Below are 19,764 nucleotides of genomic sequence, written 5' to 3' on the forward strand. Positions count from 1 at the left end.
ACTTTATCTTGGAAGTGATATCCCATCACTTCTACAACATTTGATTTGCTAGAACAAGTCACTAAAGCCAGCCCATACTCAAGAGTAGGGGGTTATAAGAGCATGAATACCATGAGGCAGGGATCATTAGGGCCATCTAAATATTTTACCATAAACAGTAAAAGACACTATGTTTGCTTCAGGATGAGGAGTCATTCCTCTTCTATTATAGACCAAGAAAGACCCCTTACCTGGATATACTTAAGCCTTGTGACTATTGTCTTTACCTTCAGTCTTGGTCCCTCATCCATTCTCCTAATTGCAGCCAGAGTGAATTCCCTATCTCCAGATTTATGTTCCAAATTTATTTTTATTTGTAGTTCTCTCTCTCTCTCTCTCTCTCTCTCTCACACACACGCACACACACACACACGTTCTTTCTGACCTTCATTTATGCTTCTGCCTCTGCCTGGGCTGCCCTGTGCTAATCCCCCTCCTTTTATTTGCTAAACTCCTCCCCGTAGTTCAAGTCTAAAGTAAGATGTCACTTTTTCCAGAAAGCCGTCCCTGTACTTCCAAGACTGAGAGTTCTATGCCCTTCTTGTGTGTTTGTACAGCCTCTGTCAAGGAACTTCTCACTGTATTTACATGTCAATCTCTCCATCTAAACATTCTGTGCAGTTAGGGTGGCACTTGTCTTAGTTATACTATCTGTAGTGACTAGCACAGTACCTTGAATGTAGCAAGAATCAGTATTTGTTGATTGGTTGCATGTGGATCAAAAGACCATTCAAGAAGCACCCAATAGCTAGTGGCAGTGGAAAGAGATGTAAGAAGAGCATGTCCCTGCTACCCCTTCTCCCTGCCCTGAGGAGTGCCAACTAGCTGCTCCAAATTGAGAAACATTCCTAGAGAGCTAATCAGCATAAGGCTCAAGACTCACAAAGTAAATATGGACTGGAAAGGGAAGCCTAGATTTCCTGTGTGCCTGTGTGGGTGTGAGTAAGTAGGTGTTGATACTTTTATATGGGGAGACATGAAAAGAGTTCTCAAATTGGTTTTTTTTTTAAATCAACTTTACTAAGGAAAGATTAACATGAAATAAAATGCATCTATTTTAAGTGTGCAATTGAATGAGTTTTGACAAATGTAATTTTCTCTTAAAAATGTAATTGTAAATGATAGTCTAAATGGGCTTACGGACTAATCAGGGAAACCTAACCTTGGCTTTCAATGTGATTGCTATGGAAGTTCCAAGCAGACTTCTAAAAAATGAGCTTTGGAGTATAACCTATTTAAGGACCTTTTTATAACAAATTCAGAAATCTCTGTATGAGCATATAATTATTGCCTGTTAGAATCCTGTCTACTTCGGAATGCATTGTTAACATTTTCTATGTTGTCTAACTAATGGAAGTTAGCAGGTGAACAGTTATGGTTGCTGGCTAAAAGGGATGTTTCTAATTTGTCATCAAAAGTGAACTTTATGCACAAAGGGAAATTACAAGATACGTTGATTCCAAAATTTAGGGAAATGGCCTACAGTCAGAAATATTGACTCATTCCAACCTTTTGTACTCTCCAGTGTTGGTGGTACCGACTCAACAATCCTCAAAACCTACTGCCCCCATCATGGTTTCCTCTGTGTCACACCGTCTTCTCCAATCAGTCCTAGCTTCTGTATCTAAAAGATAGAAACCGGCAATGATACCCCTTGTTTTAGTATCCTTAGGGATTTTACTAGTACTAGCCCCTTATTCATTCATAATTCAACAAATATTTTTTGGGTACTTAATATAAGTCTAAAACTACCCTTGGTACTGAGAATACAGCAGTGAACAAAATAAAGTTTCTGTCCTCAAGAAGCCTATATTTTAGCTTTAAGTCTTATAAGATTGTGAATTGCAACAGAGTACCTTCTAATATTGCTTTCAAGTGGAATGCTATTCTTAGAATCCTTGTTCTTAATCGCTAATGAATGACTTTACCTATGGCTTATATTTTGATAGCCCCCGTCTTTTTTCTTCATCTCCCACGTCTGTCCAGAATTCCTTCTTATGTGTTAATATTCCCATTGTGCATTCTTATCAGATATCAGGATATTTAAAGTTGAAATATACTGAAATATATGCAGTGAAAGCTGTCATCTCTTCCTGGGCTTCTTGTATCTGTTAATGGCACCATTATCTACCCATTATTCAAGCTTGTCTCCTCCAGGTTGTCCTTGACTACCAACGTCTGTGTACTCATATCCAGTCAGTAATCAGGCAAATTGATTTTATCTCCTAAATATCCATCAAGGGCACCATACTTCCCTGTTCTCACTGCCTTAGTTTGTGCCCTCCGAACCTTTACCTGAACTATTGAAAAATACCCTCTCCCTGATTCCCCATCTCTGTTCTCTCTATTCTGTCCTCCATATTCTTTTAAGACATAATTCTGGCTGTTCCATGTTCCTATCTAAAGTCCAGTGGCTCTGGAGCATCCACAGCTTGAAGGTATAGTTTTAATATGGCACATGAGACACTTCATGATTTAACGCAACCTTTATTTCCCTCCATACACCTTGTGTTCTGTTTTTTTTTTTTTTTAATGTATCTTTGCAGAGGCCCTTCTCCTACCCCAAAATTCAAGGTCTAGCTTAAATGTTACTTATTTTTTGCAGGCTTTAGTAATCACTAAGCAAGTAGTTGCTTCCTCCTGTTTTCCCTCAGTGTTTTAGACGTTCTTCTGTGGTACTTATCACATCACATTGCAATGACTAATTTTTTCATGTCTTTCTCCAATGGAAGTTTCAAGCATCCCCCTCTGTACGTAAGCTTGAAGACTTAGACTATACTGAATTTACCCTTGGTTTTCTGGTGATTTGGAGCATTTCAGAATTTGAACATTTCCTTCATTGCTTTCCATCGATCAACTTATATTTAATTGAATGTGGTTTCATGTCTTTTGAACTGTGAAAAAATTATTTCTAGAATTTCTTTAGTGTTTGGTTACTTCTACACAGTAGGTTAACTATCTTTTGCAACAAATCTCCTTTTCTTCAGTTTTTCTCTAAAATCTACTTATTAACTGCTCATTTTGAGCAGTTATAATGTGTATACTTTTAATGGTATATTTAGCTGTTTATTCTAAAGACACTTCAGTTGGAGTACCTTTAATTGAAAGTATCTATAGTGAATTATAATTTAAATTATATTATCTGTAATTAATTTTTAGGGTTCAGCCACACGAATGGACCATGAAACCGCCAGTGTTTTGAGTTCTAGTAGCACTCACTCTGCTCCTCGGAGGCTGACAAGTCATCTGGGAACCAAGGTAACACATGCTTACAAATCTAGGTTGCTAATACTATGACTACTTTACTAAAACATTCTTTATACATGTGTATACACTTAAATTCTACTAGGAAAATTCTGATAGTATCATTATAGTTTCCTAAAGAAATGGCATCTTTTTTTACTAAAAACCATAAACAAAGGTAAAGTGAGGATTATTAAAAACAAGTCAGATTAGCTAGTTTTTTACACTTCTCTAGCATTATTGTCCACTTCTCCTAAGCTTCAGCCAGTTTGTCTTACCTCTGCTTCCTGCACACCCCCTGTGATTTCTTCCCTTTGTGCTTTGCCTGCAGTGGCACACACCTCCACCTTATACCCCACCATAAGTTGGCTGTCAGAATCCCTGCCAGCCTGCAAAACTTTCTGGCGTTTACTAAACATTTTCTGATTTCCAAAGTCCTCTTATCTCCCCATGCAATCTGCCTCCTTTGAATCACTAAAAGTTTGCATGAAACTCTTGGGAGAACATTTCTTTACACATTATGTATCTTTTGCAGTATCTAGTACAGTATCTGTACATAATGTTTGTTTAATAAGTATTCATTGAAATAGATGAAAAAATTGTTGAAATTAAATGTTATCTCCTGCTAATAAGTGGCTTTCCTAGGGTATTTCAGCTGTTAGCAAGTATTTTAGGACTCTCTTTTCAAACTTATGTTTGAAAAGAAAATGATTTTTTTATTATTGTTTTAAAGCTGGAGGCTTTAGTATTATATTGACAAAGATGAAATTCTAATATTACTAAGTAATGTATTTTCAATTAAATGGAAATAATTCCATTAATTGTTTTCACAGTGTACTCTATATCTTTCTTTACTCTAAATAATATAATGGCTCTTAGGAAAAGCATTACTGAAATAACTAATGTTGATTTAAGAAATGAATTTTAGAATAATCAATGATATTGTCAATAGGAGACTTAATCCTTTTCATAATTCACAGTAGCTGCTACTTGTGACCTCTTGAATGCCAGGCACTGTGCTAAGAGGTTTATGTATATTGTCTCTGATCCCCTAAAAATCCTGCAAGGTATCTTATCCCTCTTTTTTAAATGCTAAAAGTGAAGCAAAAAAGGTTCAGGCGCATGTTATGCAATAACCTCAGATTTATCCAACATCAATGAGTAATGTTTACCTTAAAGAAAATCTCTAATATTCAAAAGTACAGAATACTGTTTCCTTTTGAAGTGATTGATACACAATAATATTAAGAGCTATGTTTTTTGAATGCCAGCTACTATCCTATACATGTACTATTTTATTTAATCTTCAGAGAGAAAACTACTAGGTAAGTTCCTCAGTTTTGCAACTGAGAAAAACAGGTTCAGAAAAATGAAATAACTTGCTAATGTCACACAACAGCCTCATAAGTGGGGCACCAGAATCTGAACCTAAGACTGATGAAAGCCCATTTTTCCATAGTACTATACTGTCTTCCTAAAATTTTCATACCTAAAACTAAGTGTGTGTTTACACATTTACAGCAAAGTTTCTCAACCTTGGCACTATTGGCTAGATGATTCTTTGTTATAGAGGACTGTCCTGTGCATTGTGGGATGTTTAACAGTATACCTGACCTCTACCACTAAATGCCAGTGCACCCCCTCCCCCACAGTTGTGACAACCAAAAATGTCTCCATTTTTGTACAGTGGGGGTCCAAATCACCCCTGGTTGAGAGCCACCAATTTATAGAGATGATGCATTCTTTATATCATTGCTCCTACTAGAGCTTTGAAATGAGGCTGATTACAGTACAGGATAACTGGATGCTGTTTCCTGTTTCTAATCTGCATTTAAGTAAATCCTTAGAATTTCTTGTTAGAGAGTTGTTGCTTACCAGCTGATTAAAAAACAAACTTGGATACTAATTCTTGCTTTGTTGCTCCCTACATGGTCATCGCTTTTTTCCTTTTTCTGAAAAAATATTTTTACATGTACATGAGAGAAAATCTTATAATTTTAACAATATTATAATTATAATCTGATAAGAATAAATGATTGCTGAGAACTAGTATTTAGTAAATAGTAATTGTTGCAAAAGAGCTTTCTATTTATTGATTATAATTGAAGACATTAAAGAGTTTAAAAGAAGTAAAATAAGATTTTAAATTGTGTAAAGAACTTAAATACATTTCTCACTGCATATGTATGTGAGTATGAAATCATTTTAATTTCACTAATCACTCAGTATAATCAATGGATGATTACCAACTGATCCAGACAAACAGGAATTTAAGTATGTAAAAACCTACTTTCTCTTTCAACACTGTGTACTACCACTGCTACTATTTACTTAAATGGTGATGGTTATATAGATTTTGAAATAACATTCATTACTTCATCTGGGAAAAGTGGTTTGTTTTTTATTTATTTCTTTGCTTTGTTTTTCAAATGTTACAATAAATATCCCATTTATCACTTCATTGGTTTTGGCTTTTGGATATTAAAGTCATAATTTTGTTTCTAAACTCATTTGGCCCACAGGTGGAAATGGTGTATTCATTGTTGTCAATGCTTGGTACTCATGATAAGGATGATATGTCACGAACTTTGCTAGCTATGTCTAGCTCCCAAGACAGCTGTATATCCATGCGACAGTCTGGATGTCTTCCTCTCCTCATCCAGCTTTTACATGGCAATGACAAAGACTCTGTATTGTTGGGAAATTCCCGGGGCAGTAAAGAGGCTCGGGCCAGGGCCAGTGCAGCACTCCACAACATCATTCACTCACAGCCTGATGACAAAAGAGGCAGGCGTGAAATCCGAGTCCTTCATCTTTTGGAACAGATACGAGCTTACTGTGAAACCTGTTGGGAGTGGCAGGAAGCCCATGAGCAAGGCATGGACCAGGACAAAAATCCAAGTATGTTCTCTGTAGTGTATGTCATGGTGCATGTTACAAAGTAAACGTAAAAATTTTAGAGAAGAAAACTTTTTTAATTAGTATGTTGTCTTTATGAATAACAGGGGAGAGTTCATATTAGCCAGCTTTACTGCTAACATATTTTAAAGTGTAAGTCTAAATGGCCCTAGAAAAATTTAGCAAAGGAAAATATATGCACCGCTAAGCAACTACAGAATAACAGGAAATCAAGAGAGACTTACAGAGACACAGCCTAGTAGAGCTAGAAAGAACTTGAGCAATTATATTGCCCATTTACTTCATTTTATAGCTAAAGAAGCTCAGAAAAGAGACTTTATATGAGTTCCTTCAGCTATTTGTGACCAAGCCATAATCTTTTACATTTGCATATCACGGTACTCAGCAGACACAGCTGTGTTTTATCTGTTATCCTCACAACAGCCTTGTAAGTAGGAAGGGAAGGTATTATCATCTCCATTTTACAGATGAAGAAACAGAGGCTCACAGAGGTTAAAGGACTTGCATCTGGCCTAACAGCTAGTTAGTGGTGGAGCCAGGAACAGAGGCCAGTCTCTCTGCCAGCCTAGTGCTCTTCCCTCTGCACCATTTTACTCCAGGTAATGGACCCCAGTTTGCTGGGGGTGATCAACCACCCTGCTTTTTGCCCAGGGAAAGACCCTCGGCCACCAGCTCCTCTCCCTCAGGAGCAGGGAACGTGGGAGCTGGGACCCCTGGGGACATAATTTACTTCATTCCTGTAGCAAAGAACCACAAGTATTAAGTATATAATGTAAGGCATTCCTTTTACCTGAAAATAACTCAGCCATGCAAACCAAGTTCATAGACTCAGTACTTTCAGTCAAATGTGGACTTAATTGACATTTTTCTTTATCTTACCTTAAATTTTCATTGGCATTCTAGGGGATTTCAAATATAAGTAGACACCCACACACAAAGAAGTGATGATTCTGTTGTCTCAACCTGTTGATTTGGGGAACAGGAGAAAAAGTGATGATGAGAGCATGGCTTAGGAAGCTATAGCAAAAAGCTTTCTGGTTTTTTTTTTTTTTTTAAGCTTTCATATGAAGGTAATTTTTTTTTAATCTAAAAATTTTCAAGAATAAAAAAATCAGCTAGTGATGAAGTCATAATCATTAGTTATTGAGAAATTTACAAAAATGTCGTAAGGATGAAGAGAACTAATAAGATACTTCACTGGAATAGCATTGCCTTTCTGGATTGTGTTTTCTTCTGTCTCCATAATTATGGAGTGAACTACATGTTGTATTCTGTTCTCAAACAGTGAGAATAAATTAGTAGAATTATTTCTGGAAAATAGAATGACTTTTTTTAAATTTTATTTCAAATAACAAATTTTGAAACCTTGTGCACAGTGTTAACTGTAGAGGTACATTTTCTTGAATGCCTTTTTCTTTAAGTTTTTGTTTCCAGTCTAGTATCTGACTACATAGTGGACTTTTTCTGCTAAGTATCACATTTGTACATAGCCATGTGTTTTTAACCCACACACATCACAATAGTTTAAATAGAAATTGTAAACAAAATTAAACAGTTTTATACCAAAATATTTTATTCACTCATTTAGTCAACCTAATTTTAAATTATGAGTTATTTGAATCATAGCATAAACATGCAAGGAGCTTATTCTAACAGACTTGATCAAGGGTAGATGAGTGGTAAACCTTTTTTATGGAAAAAATAAAGCCCTTTTCTCATATTTTCTGTTCCATTTTTTGTAATATTTATTCATGCATTCATTAAATATTTTTTGTTCCACTAAACAACGATGCATTAGGGATATATTAGTGACCCCTGCATATTTTTTAAGTATACTAAACATCATTACATTTGAGATAATAAAGCTTATGGTTTATATCCATTTTATTTTTCAGTGCCAGCTCCTGTTGAACATCAGATCTGTCCTGCTGTATGTGTTCTAATGAAACTTTCATTTGATGAAGAACATAGACATGCCATGAATGAACTTGGTAAGACAAAAATGTTTCTTAATGCCATAGGAAAATACTGTTTGATTTTTAAATCATGATAGAAATTTAGTATAATAAATGATTTTTAATCATTGATGAATTGGGATATAAGGCCACTAGCTTCTGTTAGCAGCAAATGATTATTCCCTGGTTTCCAGAGGAGAAAGGGTCCTGAATCACAGAAACTGCTGCCCTGTTATAAACTAACTTATTTTCCAAATCTTAGCCAAAGATTGAAAAGATTAATAAATGAACAACTCTTTGCCCCTGTTCACAGTTGATGAGGAGGGCAATTTGAATTAATTTGTAATGTGGAGCTACTTCATTGTTCATAGAACTCAGTCATTTCTGATTAGCACCAGTAGGAATTATTAAGATTCTCATTTATCCTCATGGTTATCACTACTTTACTGGATTTTCATGATAAGCAACATGGTATGTTTGCTTAATTAGTAAATATAAATATATAATTAATTAGATAAAAAAAATTATGCTCTAAGTTAGAAACATTCTGTAAATTTTTAAAGCTTTACTCTTATAGATACATGTTATCCCACACTCTAAACCTTATATAAGCTGCATTTATGCACCCCATTTGTCATGTAACGGTTTTGCTTTAATTTCTAGGTTCATATTGCACATGTGGCATTTATAAATTGCATCATGCTGACCCATCTCAACGTGAACTGGATCTCTCTAATCATGCCACAAGCAAGAACCATATTGAGTTCCCATCTTAAGTGTAGCTGTGCCCTTGTTTTTTGTGCTGTTTATGTTACATTATATTCCAGCCCCATTTTGTATTCCACCATCCTAAATTTTGTCATTCATCATTTATCTTAAAAGCAGTGAAGTCACTTTTTAAACACAGAATCTGAACAGCCAAAAATGAGTGTTGTCTCCTTCAGAGTCATCACTTTGAGGGAGGCTGTGTACTTTGTGCCAGCCAGCCATCCTTTTCTTCCCACAGGCCCTAGCAATTGGCCCACTTGAGTCTCTTTCTTCCCCTGGCCTCCTCTGAAACTGAGTATAATCTTAGGAGTTCTCCCCTACTCAATATGATCTCAGCATTTGTGAAAATTTTGTTTTTTAATGCTAGTAATAATGGGAAGGGGGTAAAAATAAAGAATAAACAGGAAAACTAATCCAATTTTAAGATACTGCAGAGGTTTTTCCATAAACATCGCTGTGTTCCAATGGACTGTAGACTAGGACTGACACTAATCATCTGAATTTCAAAGTAAAACCTAGACTCAGTATTTGTTCCTCTTCCTTCTTCAGGTAGGAAGGCTACCCGGGGCATTTCATCACAGGAGCTAGGGCAGGGGCTTTCAGGTGAGGAGCAGGATGGGGCCTCTGGGGGTGTGCCTGCTGGGGACATAGCTCACAGGGGATTACCTTCTTCTCACTCCTAGCCTCCAAATTTGCACTGGGGCAAAAGGAGGATCAGGTTTGTGGATTGGGGAAGATAGTGTAAGACAGCCCAAGGTATCTGGCAGTAAAAGATTAAGAAGAAAGAAGTCTCAGAGGTGAAGGGAAATTCCTAAACCAAGTTAGCTGGGACTGTCATTTTTGTATATGAAGATTATACACGTATCACAGTCATTTAAATCTGCGCCTATTAGCATTATAAGTTTTAGGCTATAGTATCAGTGATTTATATTTATTAATTCCCGGCTTTATCCCAGGAACTGTGCTAGGTAGGTGCTAGGTATGAAAATGAGTAAGACATGGCTCTGACTTTCAAGGAACTCATGGTCTATTCTGCAAACTAGATCAAAATGATCATCAGAAGCACTTGTCAAATCATAGAGATTCTCTGGCCCTATACCAGGCTTAATAAAGTAGAATCTCTAGGGGAAGGGCCTGGGAATTATATTTAGCAGTGGACCAGGTGATTCTTATGATAAGGAAATTTTGTGAAAACTAATCTTTGGAATATTAATGTTGAGCCTCTAATATTTATTTTAGAATGAGGCATTTCATGCCAGTGGTGACTATCTAAACCAAGTGAAACAAAAATAATATACTTTGAAAAAGTAAATGTCATCTCTTTAATGGCTGTTTTGATAAGATCTAAATTAAGGATTTTCCTGAATGTCACCTGAGGCAGTTGGTACTCTACTATCTGTAAAAGTATGAGATGCTATATTGGATAGTAATTTGGTCCATTTAGACCACTATTTTTGAATGTAGGGACCAAGAAAAATGTGGAAGGACATGCTCCTTATCTTTGCATTACCTTAAAATATCCTAATTTTTCTTAGGGCAACCTATTTTTAATTCTGTCAGTCATTAGTTTTCATCATATTTTTCTGAATCCATTTGTGATTCATATTTTTGTGAATCCATTTATGCTATAATTATATTGTTTGCCTTAAAATTCACTGTAATCTTTTCTTTTTTTTCACTTGAAAACTTAAAGGTCTCCCTCTTTTATCTGATATTTGAAATTTTATTGAATATTCTTTTTTCCTTATCCATGTTCTTCATGGTTTTGTTGACATCTACCATATCCTTCTTTAATCTTTGTTTTCAGAATCAAATCCTAAGATTTTTTACTTTATCCACACAATAGTACTCAGCTCTTTGATCATTTAGTGCCTTTTTGGGGACCTTCTTTAGATGTATTTTATCTTTCTTAAGAAAATATCCCAGATATTGCTATACCAAGCAGGGTTTATGCAGGTACAAAGCATTGTAGGTTTGTTTTGGTCTTGATACTCTGTATTATAATGCCCAACATTTTGGTGGTCTCATCACTACACTGAGCCAATATCTTTAGGTGTACAATGAATCCCAGGTCAATTTCATGGGTCAAAATTCTCAGTTGTTTTACTGACTCGTTTTCCTTTACCTATTAAATGGTGGAATACCTTGAAACTCCACCCTAGGCTTCTTCTCTCCCTCTCCCTAGGCAATATTACCCACTTCCATGGCTTCAGTTACCTTGTTTTTCAAACTTACATTTCAATCCAAGTCTCCCTTTTGAGTTTTAGATACATTATCAGAGCACTTTATCACTTTATCTTACATCTTCATGTAAATGGTTTTTCAGATACTTCTAAATCACCCGTCTAAACTGAGTTTATCTTCCCCATTACCAAATCTCTATCTCTTCCAGGGTTCCTTTCTTCAGAAAATCGGATCCCAGTCAACCCATATGCTCAAGCCAGAATCCTGGAAGTCACCCATGGCTCCGTGTTATCCCCCCATATCTAATAATTGAGTGCTTTAATTCTGCTTCTTAAATTTATCTCGAATCACTGCTCTGCTTTTCTTCCCCAGTCCAAGTCACCATTATCTGTTCTATTCTGAAGCACTTTGTCTTTCTCGTGTCTCCACATGTCTAATCATAATCTGTTCTGCATGTTGCAACCATAGTAGCTTATTTAGAATATTTATTCCTTTCCCCGCCTAAAATCTCTTAACATGGCACATAAGATCTTGCATGACCTGGCCCCAACCCATTTCTGTACCCTTATGTTGTGGACCTCTCCTTGTGGCCACCCATATCAAACACTGTGTTTTTTCAGGCCCAAGGGCCTTTGCGCATGATATTTTCCCTGCATGAATTCTTCTTTGCATTCTTTCTCTGCTCCCTATAGATATTCATTCATTCTTTAAGTCTCAACTTAAACATTATTTCCTCAGCATTTCTCCTGATCCCCCAGACTACATGAAGTCCACCTTAGCTTGCCCTTTGCTTTTATATTCTCCATGGCAAATTAGTTGTTCCATATCTGTCTTTGCTCTAATCTGTAAGCTCCATAAGAAGTGACTGTATTTTGTTCACTGACCATATATGGATGGGAGGATAGATGAAAATCTTCCTAAAAAGGGTTTGTATTTCCCTAACCAAATTAATTTTCATTTATCTCCATGCGGAATCATCTGTCACTTCCCCTAGTCACATAGCCTTGCAAAAATATTTCTACAGTTAAATCCCTTGGCATGGAATTTTTGCCCCAAGATAACTTAGTCTCATTTGCGAATTTACTGATTCTTCTACATACTGATCCTCCCAGATCATTTATAAAAATGTTAAATGTGTCAGTTCTCTTTCAGATTACCTGTTTAGACATACACTGTCCAAGAATTGTCTATTTATAGTCATCCTTTTTTTCCTCTCAGCCCCTTCTCTGTGACAAAACAATATCCCCAATTCCATGATAATGAATTGTTTTTAATAGCCAACATATGCATTTTTATCTTTCTTTTTGTTCACCTCACCATTTTGCTTTGCCTTTTTTCCCCCCCTTCCTTTATGTCTTTCCCTTTCCTTTCCCCTCATTTACTTCCTTGCCTTCCTAGTGTTGGTCACTGTGGGCATTACTGAACATATCCAATGGTGGGAATCAAGGGGAAAGAAAACACTTAACTCCTAGGGTAATTGCTGTTTGATACTAGAAAGTGTCAAAGAAAACTTAGGAAAAAATGTCATTCTGTAGAGTTTAGTAAATAAGTTGACTAGATAATTTTTCATAAAAGAAAAAAAAAGCTTTGCTTCATGCACAGTTTCATATAAAAGTTTCAGTATCCCTAAAGGAAATTATTTGGCAGATCTAAAAAAATTAACATAAACAGGCCACAGCTTGTGACGATAAAGAGTATTTGTAAAGCCCTAATAATAATTATATTTTTCTGCTTACATTCAGCAAGATCTAGTGTTAACCTTAGAAAATAGCCTTCTTCATTATTGGCAAGGTACAGTGTATGTACACTACATAGAAAATAATCCTCATTTCACTTAAAACAAGAAGCTGGAGGGTGGAGAAACTGGCAGAAAAAGAAGTTGTCAGTTGTGCTTTATAAATGTATTATACAAAAGTCCTTTATAATAGTTTCTCTGGCTTGTAATTTTCGCATTCTTTGAGATTTTTTTTTCCTAATATCTAAGATACTAACCTCATACCAGTTAGTTTTATTTTAGATTATTGTCTTTTTCCTCTTGCCCTTTTTAAATTAGGGGGACTGCAGGCCATTGCAGAATTATTGCAAGTGGACTGTGAAATGTATGGGCTTACTAATGACCACTACAGTATTACATTAAGACGATATGCTGGCATGGCTTTGACAAACTTGACTTTTGGAGATGTAGCCAACAAGGTATGTTTTTATGAGATCCATTTCTTAAGATATCAGGTGTGAATTGATTTACTTTCATACAAACTATTTTTCACTGATTTTCTTTTTGTCACTCTCCTCATGAAGCACTGACAAATAAAAACCTATACTTCATATCCCACTACATATTCTCACTTGTTGGTTGTCTTATGCCTAAACAAAGGTAAAAGCACATCACCAGATGGAACACACAGTATTGACTTTGTCTTATTTAATTACATTAAAAACACTGTTCTTAGGAATGAGTGCAAAAGTCTGAAAATCCTGATGACCAAGGCAAGTGTTATCACATACTAGTTCCACCCAAATAAAAAACCTTACTTCAAAATGCTTTGCTTATAATTCTTATCATTTATTCACTTTATTTTTCCAGTTTGGCAAGGGAAGAACAGATAGCAAAGGATTGAGAGAGTATTTGTCTTTCATTTATATAATGTTTCTAGATTTTTTTCAATGGGTAAAATATTAGTTATCATTAAATGAGACAGTTAAAAAACTGGATTTGAAATTCTGTTGCCAGAAAAATAAAGCACACTTCAGGTTGCTTCTTTGATGACCTTCTGCTCCATATCTAATTTTACAGGCTACGCTGTGCTCTATGAAAGGCTGCATGAGGGCGCTTGTGGCCCAACTAAAATCTGAAAGTGAAGATTTACAGCAGGTACTACTTAGAATTTCAATTGTTTTTCTTGTTTATCAGCAGGTTAATGTCCTGACTTATTAATTTAAGCTGTGGCTCATTATTTAGACTCTCATGTTTGAATTTTGATTACCTTAACACCAGAATAAAGGAAAATACTTAAATTGTAGGAATTCCTTTTGACACCACACTAGCATTTAAGGAAGAATTTCTTTAATAGATTTCCACTCTTACTTCAAGCATTTAAAAACAGAAAAGCAACTAGTATAAATCATTTTATATATAAATTATTCTGCAGTTGATTCATTTGCAGGTTATTGCAAGTGTTTTGAGGAACTTGTCTTGGCGAGCAGATGTAAATAGTAAGAAGACCTTGCGGGAAGTTGGAAGTGTAAAGGCATTGATGGAATGTGCTTTGGAAGTTAAAAAGGTACCTTTGAAATCATTTATTACTGTGATATGGATTTCTTGTTTGGCTGCTTTTTTTGCCGTCCTTTCCCACACCTGTAATGCCCTAATTCTGACCTGCTTATCTTACCACTCCTTAATCCTAGCATACTCCAAACTCCTGCATTACTAAGGTGAAAAGGATTGCACAACATGGCTTAGCGTAATTCAGGGTTTCTCAGCCTTGAACTGTTGTCATTGGGAAACATAATTCTTTGTTATGGTAGGGCTGACCTGTGCTTTATAGGACGTTTAGCAGCATTCCTGGCTTCTGCACACTAGCTCTCAGTATACTTCCTCTCCCGCCACCAGTTGTGACAATTAAAAATGTCTCCAGATATTGCCAAATGTCCCCAGGGGGAGGAAGAACACAGGTGCCCCCAGTTGAAAGTGTGTTATATCTATGCTCTCCGAACTTCAGTCCCCTGAAGCTCTCAAATTTTGATGGTCAGCTTATCAAGAAGTGATCAGACCCAAGGATGAGGAATCTCTCAAGCGTAATAATTTATTTACAGAAGGAAGAAGCTCTAGGTGGGATACTTCCTTCAGAAACTAAGCTAATTTTATTTATTTATTTTTTTTTTTTAAGTAAATTTGAAATCTGAAAGGGACCAAAGAAGTCTTCCTAGCTAGTTTGGGCTTCCTTTCACCCAGTCAGTCCTCCTAGATCCACAGCCTGCACTTTTTTCTTCAAAACTTTCCTTTTCAAAGAAGGCAGAGTTTTGTTTTTTGCTTGTTTATGTACTTTTTGCAAATCATTTTTTCCTGGAAAACTGAAGAAAATCAACCAAAAATTATTAGAAATTTCAAGAAAAGTATTCAACAAACTGATTAAGTATAAACTTAATATTCAAATATACTTACAGTGTACATAAATTTAACTTTAAAACCCTACTGAATAGGCTAAACCCTACTGAATAGACATTTCAAAAATAAAAGATGATATATGAATGTCCAAAAAGTGAATGAAAAGGTACTTAATGCCATTATTCATCAGGGAAATACAAAAACTACAAGAAGATACCATTCCACATGGTTAAAATTTTAAAGATTAACTCAGTGTGTGCAAGAATGTAGAGCAACTAGAATTGTCATACATGGTCAGTGGGAACGTGACATGGTATAACCACATTGGAAAACATTTGGCGATTTTTTAAACCCTCCATACAACCTAGCCATTCCACTCCTAAATATCTGCCCAAGAAGAACAAAAACTTATGTTCACACAAAGACTTCACGCAAATGTCCACAGCAGCTTTTGTTTGTAATAGCCAAAAACCAGAAACAACTCTATCAGTAGGTGAAGGGTTAAACAAATTGTGAAACAATGGAATACTATTCATCTAATAAAAGAGAATAAACTATTGATACATGCAACAATCTATAGTGACAGAAGACAGATAATGGTGTACAGAGTTGGGCATGAAAAGAGGAGTGGATTACAAGGGAGTACTAGGAAACTTTTGGAGGTGATGACAGTGTTATCTTGATTGGGGTGATGATTTCATGGGTATATACATACATCAAAACTGATCAAATTGTATACTTGAAATATGTGCAGTTTATTCTTCAATTACATCTAAATAAAGTTGTACAAAAAATTAGAACCATGCACACTTAAAGATTCCTAGTCTAATCAACCATGCATATTTTCAGAAAAATTTAATGTGCTTGAACAAGAACTTTTGCTGCTGAAGAGTTTTGACTTTATTATCTCTCACGGGCCTCAGAGATCAACAGACAAACTAACTGCTACAAACTAAGATTGCTAGATTAAAACACACAGTACTGAAAGACAGAAAAGACCATAATAAATGGAAAGACATGTCCTATTCTTAAAAAAAAAATGAATGGTTTATTAAAGATTTCTCCTTAAATTCATCTTTAAATTTTTCATGCAAACCCAATCTTAGAAAAGCTAGCCCTTCAGAAATTTATAATATCCAATTCTGATTTGGGCCTACTTCATGTTAGTAATATAAGAATTTATTTGTTCCCTCTTTTTTTTACATTCAGTAAGCAGTCATTATGAATATTCTCTTTCTCTTTTAATTCTTTATCTCTCCCTTATCAACCTCATTTACCACTGATAACCAAGAGAATTAAAACTACCTTCCATATCCCCCGTATACTGCACCACTTTAACTTCATTCACTTGGCTCTTACTCTTCTACACAATAGAGAGCCTTTCCTTCACCTGTACTCTTGTGCCCCAAGTTTTGCTCTTTACTCAAAGCTGTTAGTCCCTAACTCATCTCCTACATCGTCTTTACTGGAGCTTTCTTTATAATGTTCCATCTATTTATAAGAAGCCCAGTATTTTTTTAAATGCAATTTTATTGAGATATATTCACACCCCATATAATCCATCCAAAATACACAATCAGTGGCTCACAGCATCATCACACAGCTGTGCATTCATCACCACAGTCAATTCCAGAACATTTTCCTTACTCTAAAAAAATAAAAATGAAAAAGAACACCCAAAACATCCCATACCCCTTATCCACCCCCCCCCCCCCTTTTTTTTTGTCGTTATTACTCATCTGCCCATACACTGGATAAAGAGAATGATAGTCACAAGGTTTTCACAATCATACTATCACACAATAAAAGCTATATAGTTATGCAGTCATCATCAAGAATCGAGGCTACTGGATGACTGTTCAACAGTTTCAGGTATTTCCTTCTAGCTATTCTAATACACTAGAAACCAAAAAGAAATATCTGTATACTACATAAGAATAACCTCCAGAATGACCTCTCAACTCTATTTGAAATCTTTTAGCCACTGAAACTATTTTGTTTCATTTCTTTTCCCCCTTTTGGTCAATAAGGCATTCTCAATCCCATGATGCCAGGTTCATCCCTGGGAGAAGCCCAGTATTTTGAAGATGAAAAAAAAAAAATCTCTATTACATTTGTTAACTATTGCAGTATTTCTCTTTTTCCTGTGACAACCAAAGCCCTGAAAAAGTACTTGCACCATTCCTTAATTGGCCATACCATCTTTGGCCCCTCCAAATCTTGCTTCTGACACAACCCTCTCCTTGGTCCAAAATCTGGATTTATAGATTTACTTTGGTTTTCTTTTTCATCTTCACTTACATTTGATAGTTTTTGATCACTCACCTTTATTGAAATTTCTCATTTGGCTTTTACTACCTGCACCTCTAGCATCTAACATTTCTTCTTGTCCTCTGTAATTGTAATTTGAAGCTTCTTTGAAACATAACCCTTGGCCCTCTACCCAGAGAGCAACTTCTATTTCCCCATCTGTTTTGTTTTGCTAAAGCTGCCACAATGCAGTATACCAGAAATGGGTTGGCTTTTAACAATCAGGATTTATTAAGTTACATGTTACAATTATAAAGCTGTGAAAATGTCAAAATTAAGGCATCAACAAGAGGATACTTTCTCTAAAGAAAGGTTGCTGGCATCCAGTGTTCCTCTGTCAGATAACAAGGCGCATGGCCGGCTTCTGCTGTTCCTTCACTCCCGATTTCGTTGCTTTCAGCTTCTGATTCCAGTGGCTTTCTGTCTGAGTGTCTGTGAATTCTCTCTCAGCATTTCCAGGGTTTGTTCTTTCCCCCTCTCCCCCTCTCCCTTTTTCCCCTTCTCCCATTCTCCCCCTCTCCCGCTCTCTTCCTCTCCAAACAGGTCTGCCTTTTATCCTCTCATAAAGGTCTCCAGTAAAGGATTAAGACCTACCTTGAATGGGCTGGGTCACATCTCAGTTGAAACAACCTAATCAAAAGGTTGCACCCACAAGAATGAATTAAAAGAACATGGCCTTTTCTGGGGTACACAACAGCTCCAAACTACCACACCATCTAAACTTGTTCAATATTTCATTCCTTTAATTTTCTGATAAAGGGAATACAGTGGTAGCAATTTATTGGGTTAGGCCTGAAATGTTTGCTATGGAATTCAAGACCTTCCTTTACCTCTCTGATATTAATTCCCACTGTTCCCCAAGATGGATGTTGTCGTCCTCTGTGTCCTCTTTCTGTTCATCAGCCCTCCCTTGCTGATACCCACTTCTATGCCTTTCCTCATTCTACTTCCCCCACCAGGAGTGACTGTCTTCTCTCCTCTCTGAATATACAGATCTTATACTTCTATAGAGCTGCTCTCCTCCATGAAATATTTGATGAAATTCATAGCAATAATCTTTCCTTTAGAGCACTTTTTTTCATGTATGTTTTTGTATCTTTTTTACCCCAAAGAAAACTGTTACCACCATCAGAGCAGATATCAGTTTGCTATGTTTGTGTGCTCTGGGATGCCTCTAATTGTGATAGGCACAGAGTAGATTTCTAATGAAAGTTTGTCCCTTGATTGATATGTAATAATAAGAAAGATTGACATCAGGATCATGGCACATTCTGACCAAATATCATTAACTGTATACTCAGAGTGTTTATGTGGCAATTAAAATTTGACAATTTACTGTGGTATTGTATCTTAGGAGTTCAGTTCTTTATACTTTGTCTCTTTGGGAGCTTTAAGAAATTGCAGTTTTTCCAGCATCGGTTTTCCTTTTAATAAGGTTATGTTGTTACTTTTGAATCAACCACATATAGAAATATATATATTGTGCATGTGTGTTTTATACAAACAGAATATTGTATATACTGTTCTACAACTTGCTTTTTCCATTTAACAATACTCCTTAGGTATTTTTCCATATTGGCATATAGAGGATACATGTGTCTTTTCAAATACATTTCAGTTCCATTTCCTATCCTAATAAATGCTCTTTTAAGATGTGTGTACCATCTAAACACAATTAAGTTCATAAAGGTCATTACTGTAATATTGTGTTCTGCTTGTTTTGTAGTGATATTTACTTAAATTCCACTTGGTATTTTACAGAGTTTTTCTAAATGAAAATTTCCTAATACTTTATTAGTGAGGGGTGGGCTCTAGGGGAGATGTAATTTTTATTCAATAGAAGTAAAGATAGCAGTTATGAGAGACAAATTCCAACTCTAATTAGATGATACATATTTTGTTTCTTAATAGGAATCAACCCTCAAAAGCGTATTGAGTGCCTTATGGAATTTGTCAGCACATTGCACTGAGAATAAAGCTGATATATGTACTGTAGATGGTGCACTTGCATTTTTGGTTGGCACTCTGACTTACCGGAGCCAGACAAATACTTTAGCCATTATTGAAAGTGGAGGTGGGATATTACGGAATGTGTCCAGCTTGATAGCTACAAATGAGGACCACAGGTATATACAGAGTTTTATACTATTTTTAAATGAATTAGTATAGAATTCATACCCTCAGAAAGACCTAATTGTAAGCAATGTTTTTTCTAATTATGCAAGTTCTAAGCCAAAATAT

General features: G+C 35.8%; 1 protein-coding gene across 11 annotated transcripts in view; it reads left to right on the plus strand.

Annotated features, from left to right (window-relative positions):
- Positions 1-19,764, plus strand: part of APC (APC regulator of WNT signaling pathway) — a 206,889-nt gene that overhangs the window by 175,203 nt on the left and 11,922 nt on the right. For 4 of the 11 annotated variants that reach the window (XM_037802249.1, XM_037802247.1, XM_037802251.1 and 1 more), the window contains exons 9-16: positions 3,199-3,297; positions 5,805-6,183; positions 8,097-8,192; positions 9,474-9,527; positions 13,162-13,301; positions 13,903-13,980; positions 14,258-14,389; positions 19,435-19,649. In XM_037802249.1, coding sequence (XP_037658177.1) covers positions 3,199-3,297; positions 5,805-6,183; positions 8,097-8,192; positions 9,474-9,527; positions 13,162-13,301; positions 13,903-13,980; positions 14,258-14,389; positions 19,435-19,649 — 1,193 coding nt within the window. Of the gene's footprint in view, positions 1-3,198; positions 3,298-5,804; positions 6,184-8,096; positions 8,193-9,473; positions 9,528-10,730; positions 12,582-13,161; positions 13,302-13,902; positions 13,981-14,257; positions 14,390-19,434; positions 19,650-19,764 lie in introns of those variants that run through there. The other 7 variants (XM_037802252.1, XM_037802255.1, XM_037802253.1 and 4 more) reach the window with 7 other exon arrangements.

The sequence above is a fragment of the Choloepus didactylus genome, chromosome 13 (assembly GCF_015220235.1).
Source record: "Choloepus didactylus isolate mChoDid1 chromosome 13, mChoDid1.pri, whole genome shotgun sequence".
In the NCBI taxonomy this organism is placed as follows: Eukaryota; Metazoa; Chordata; class Mammalia; order Pilosa; family Megalonychidae; genus Choloepus; species Choloepus didactylus.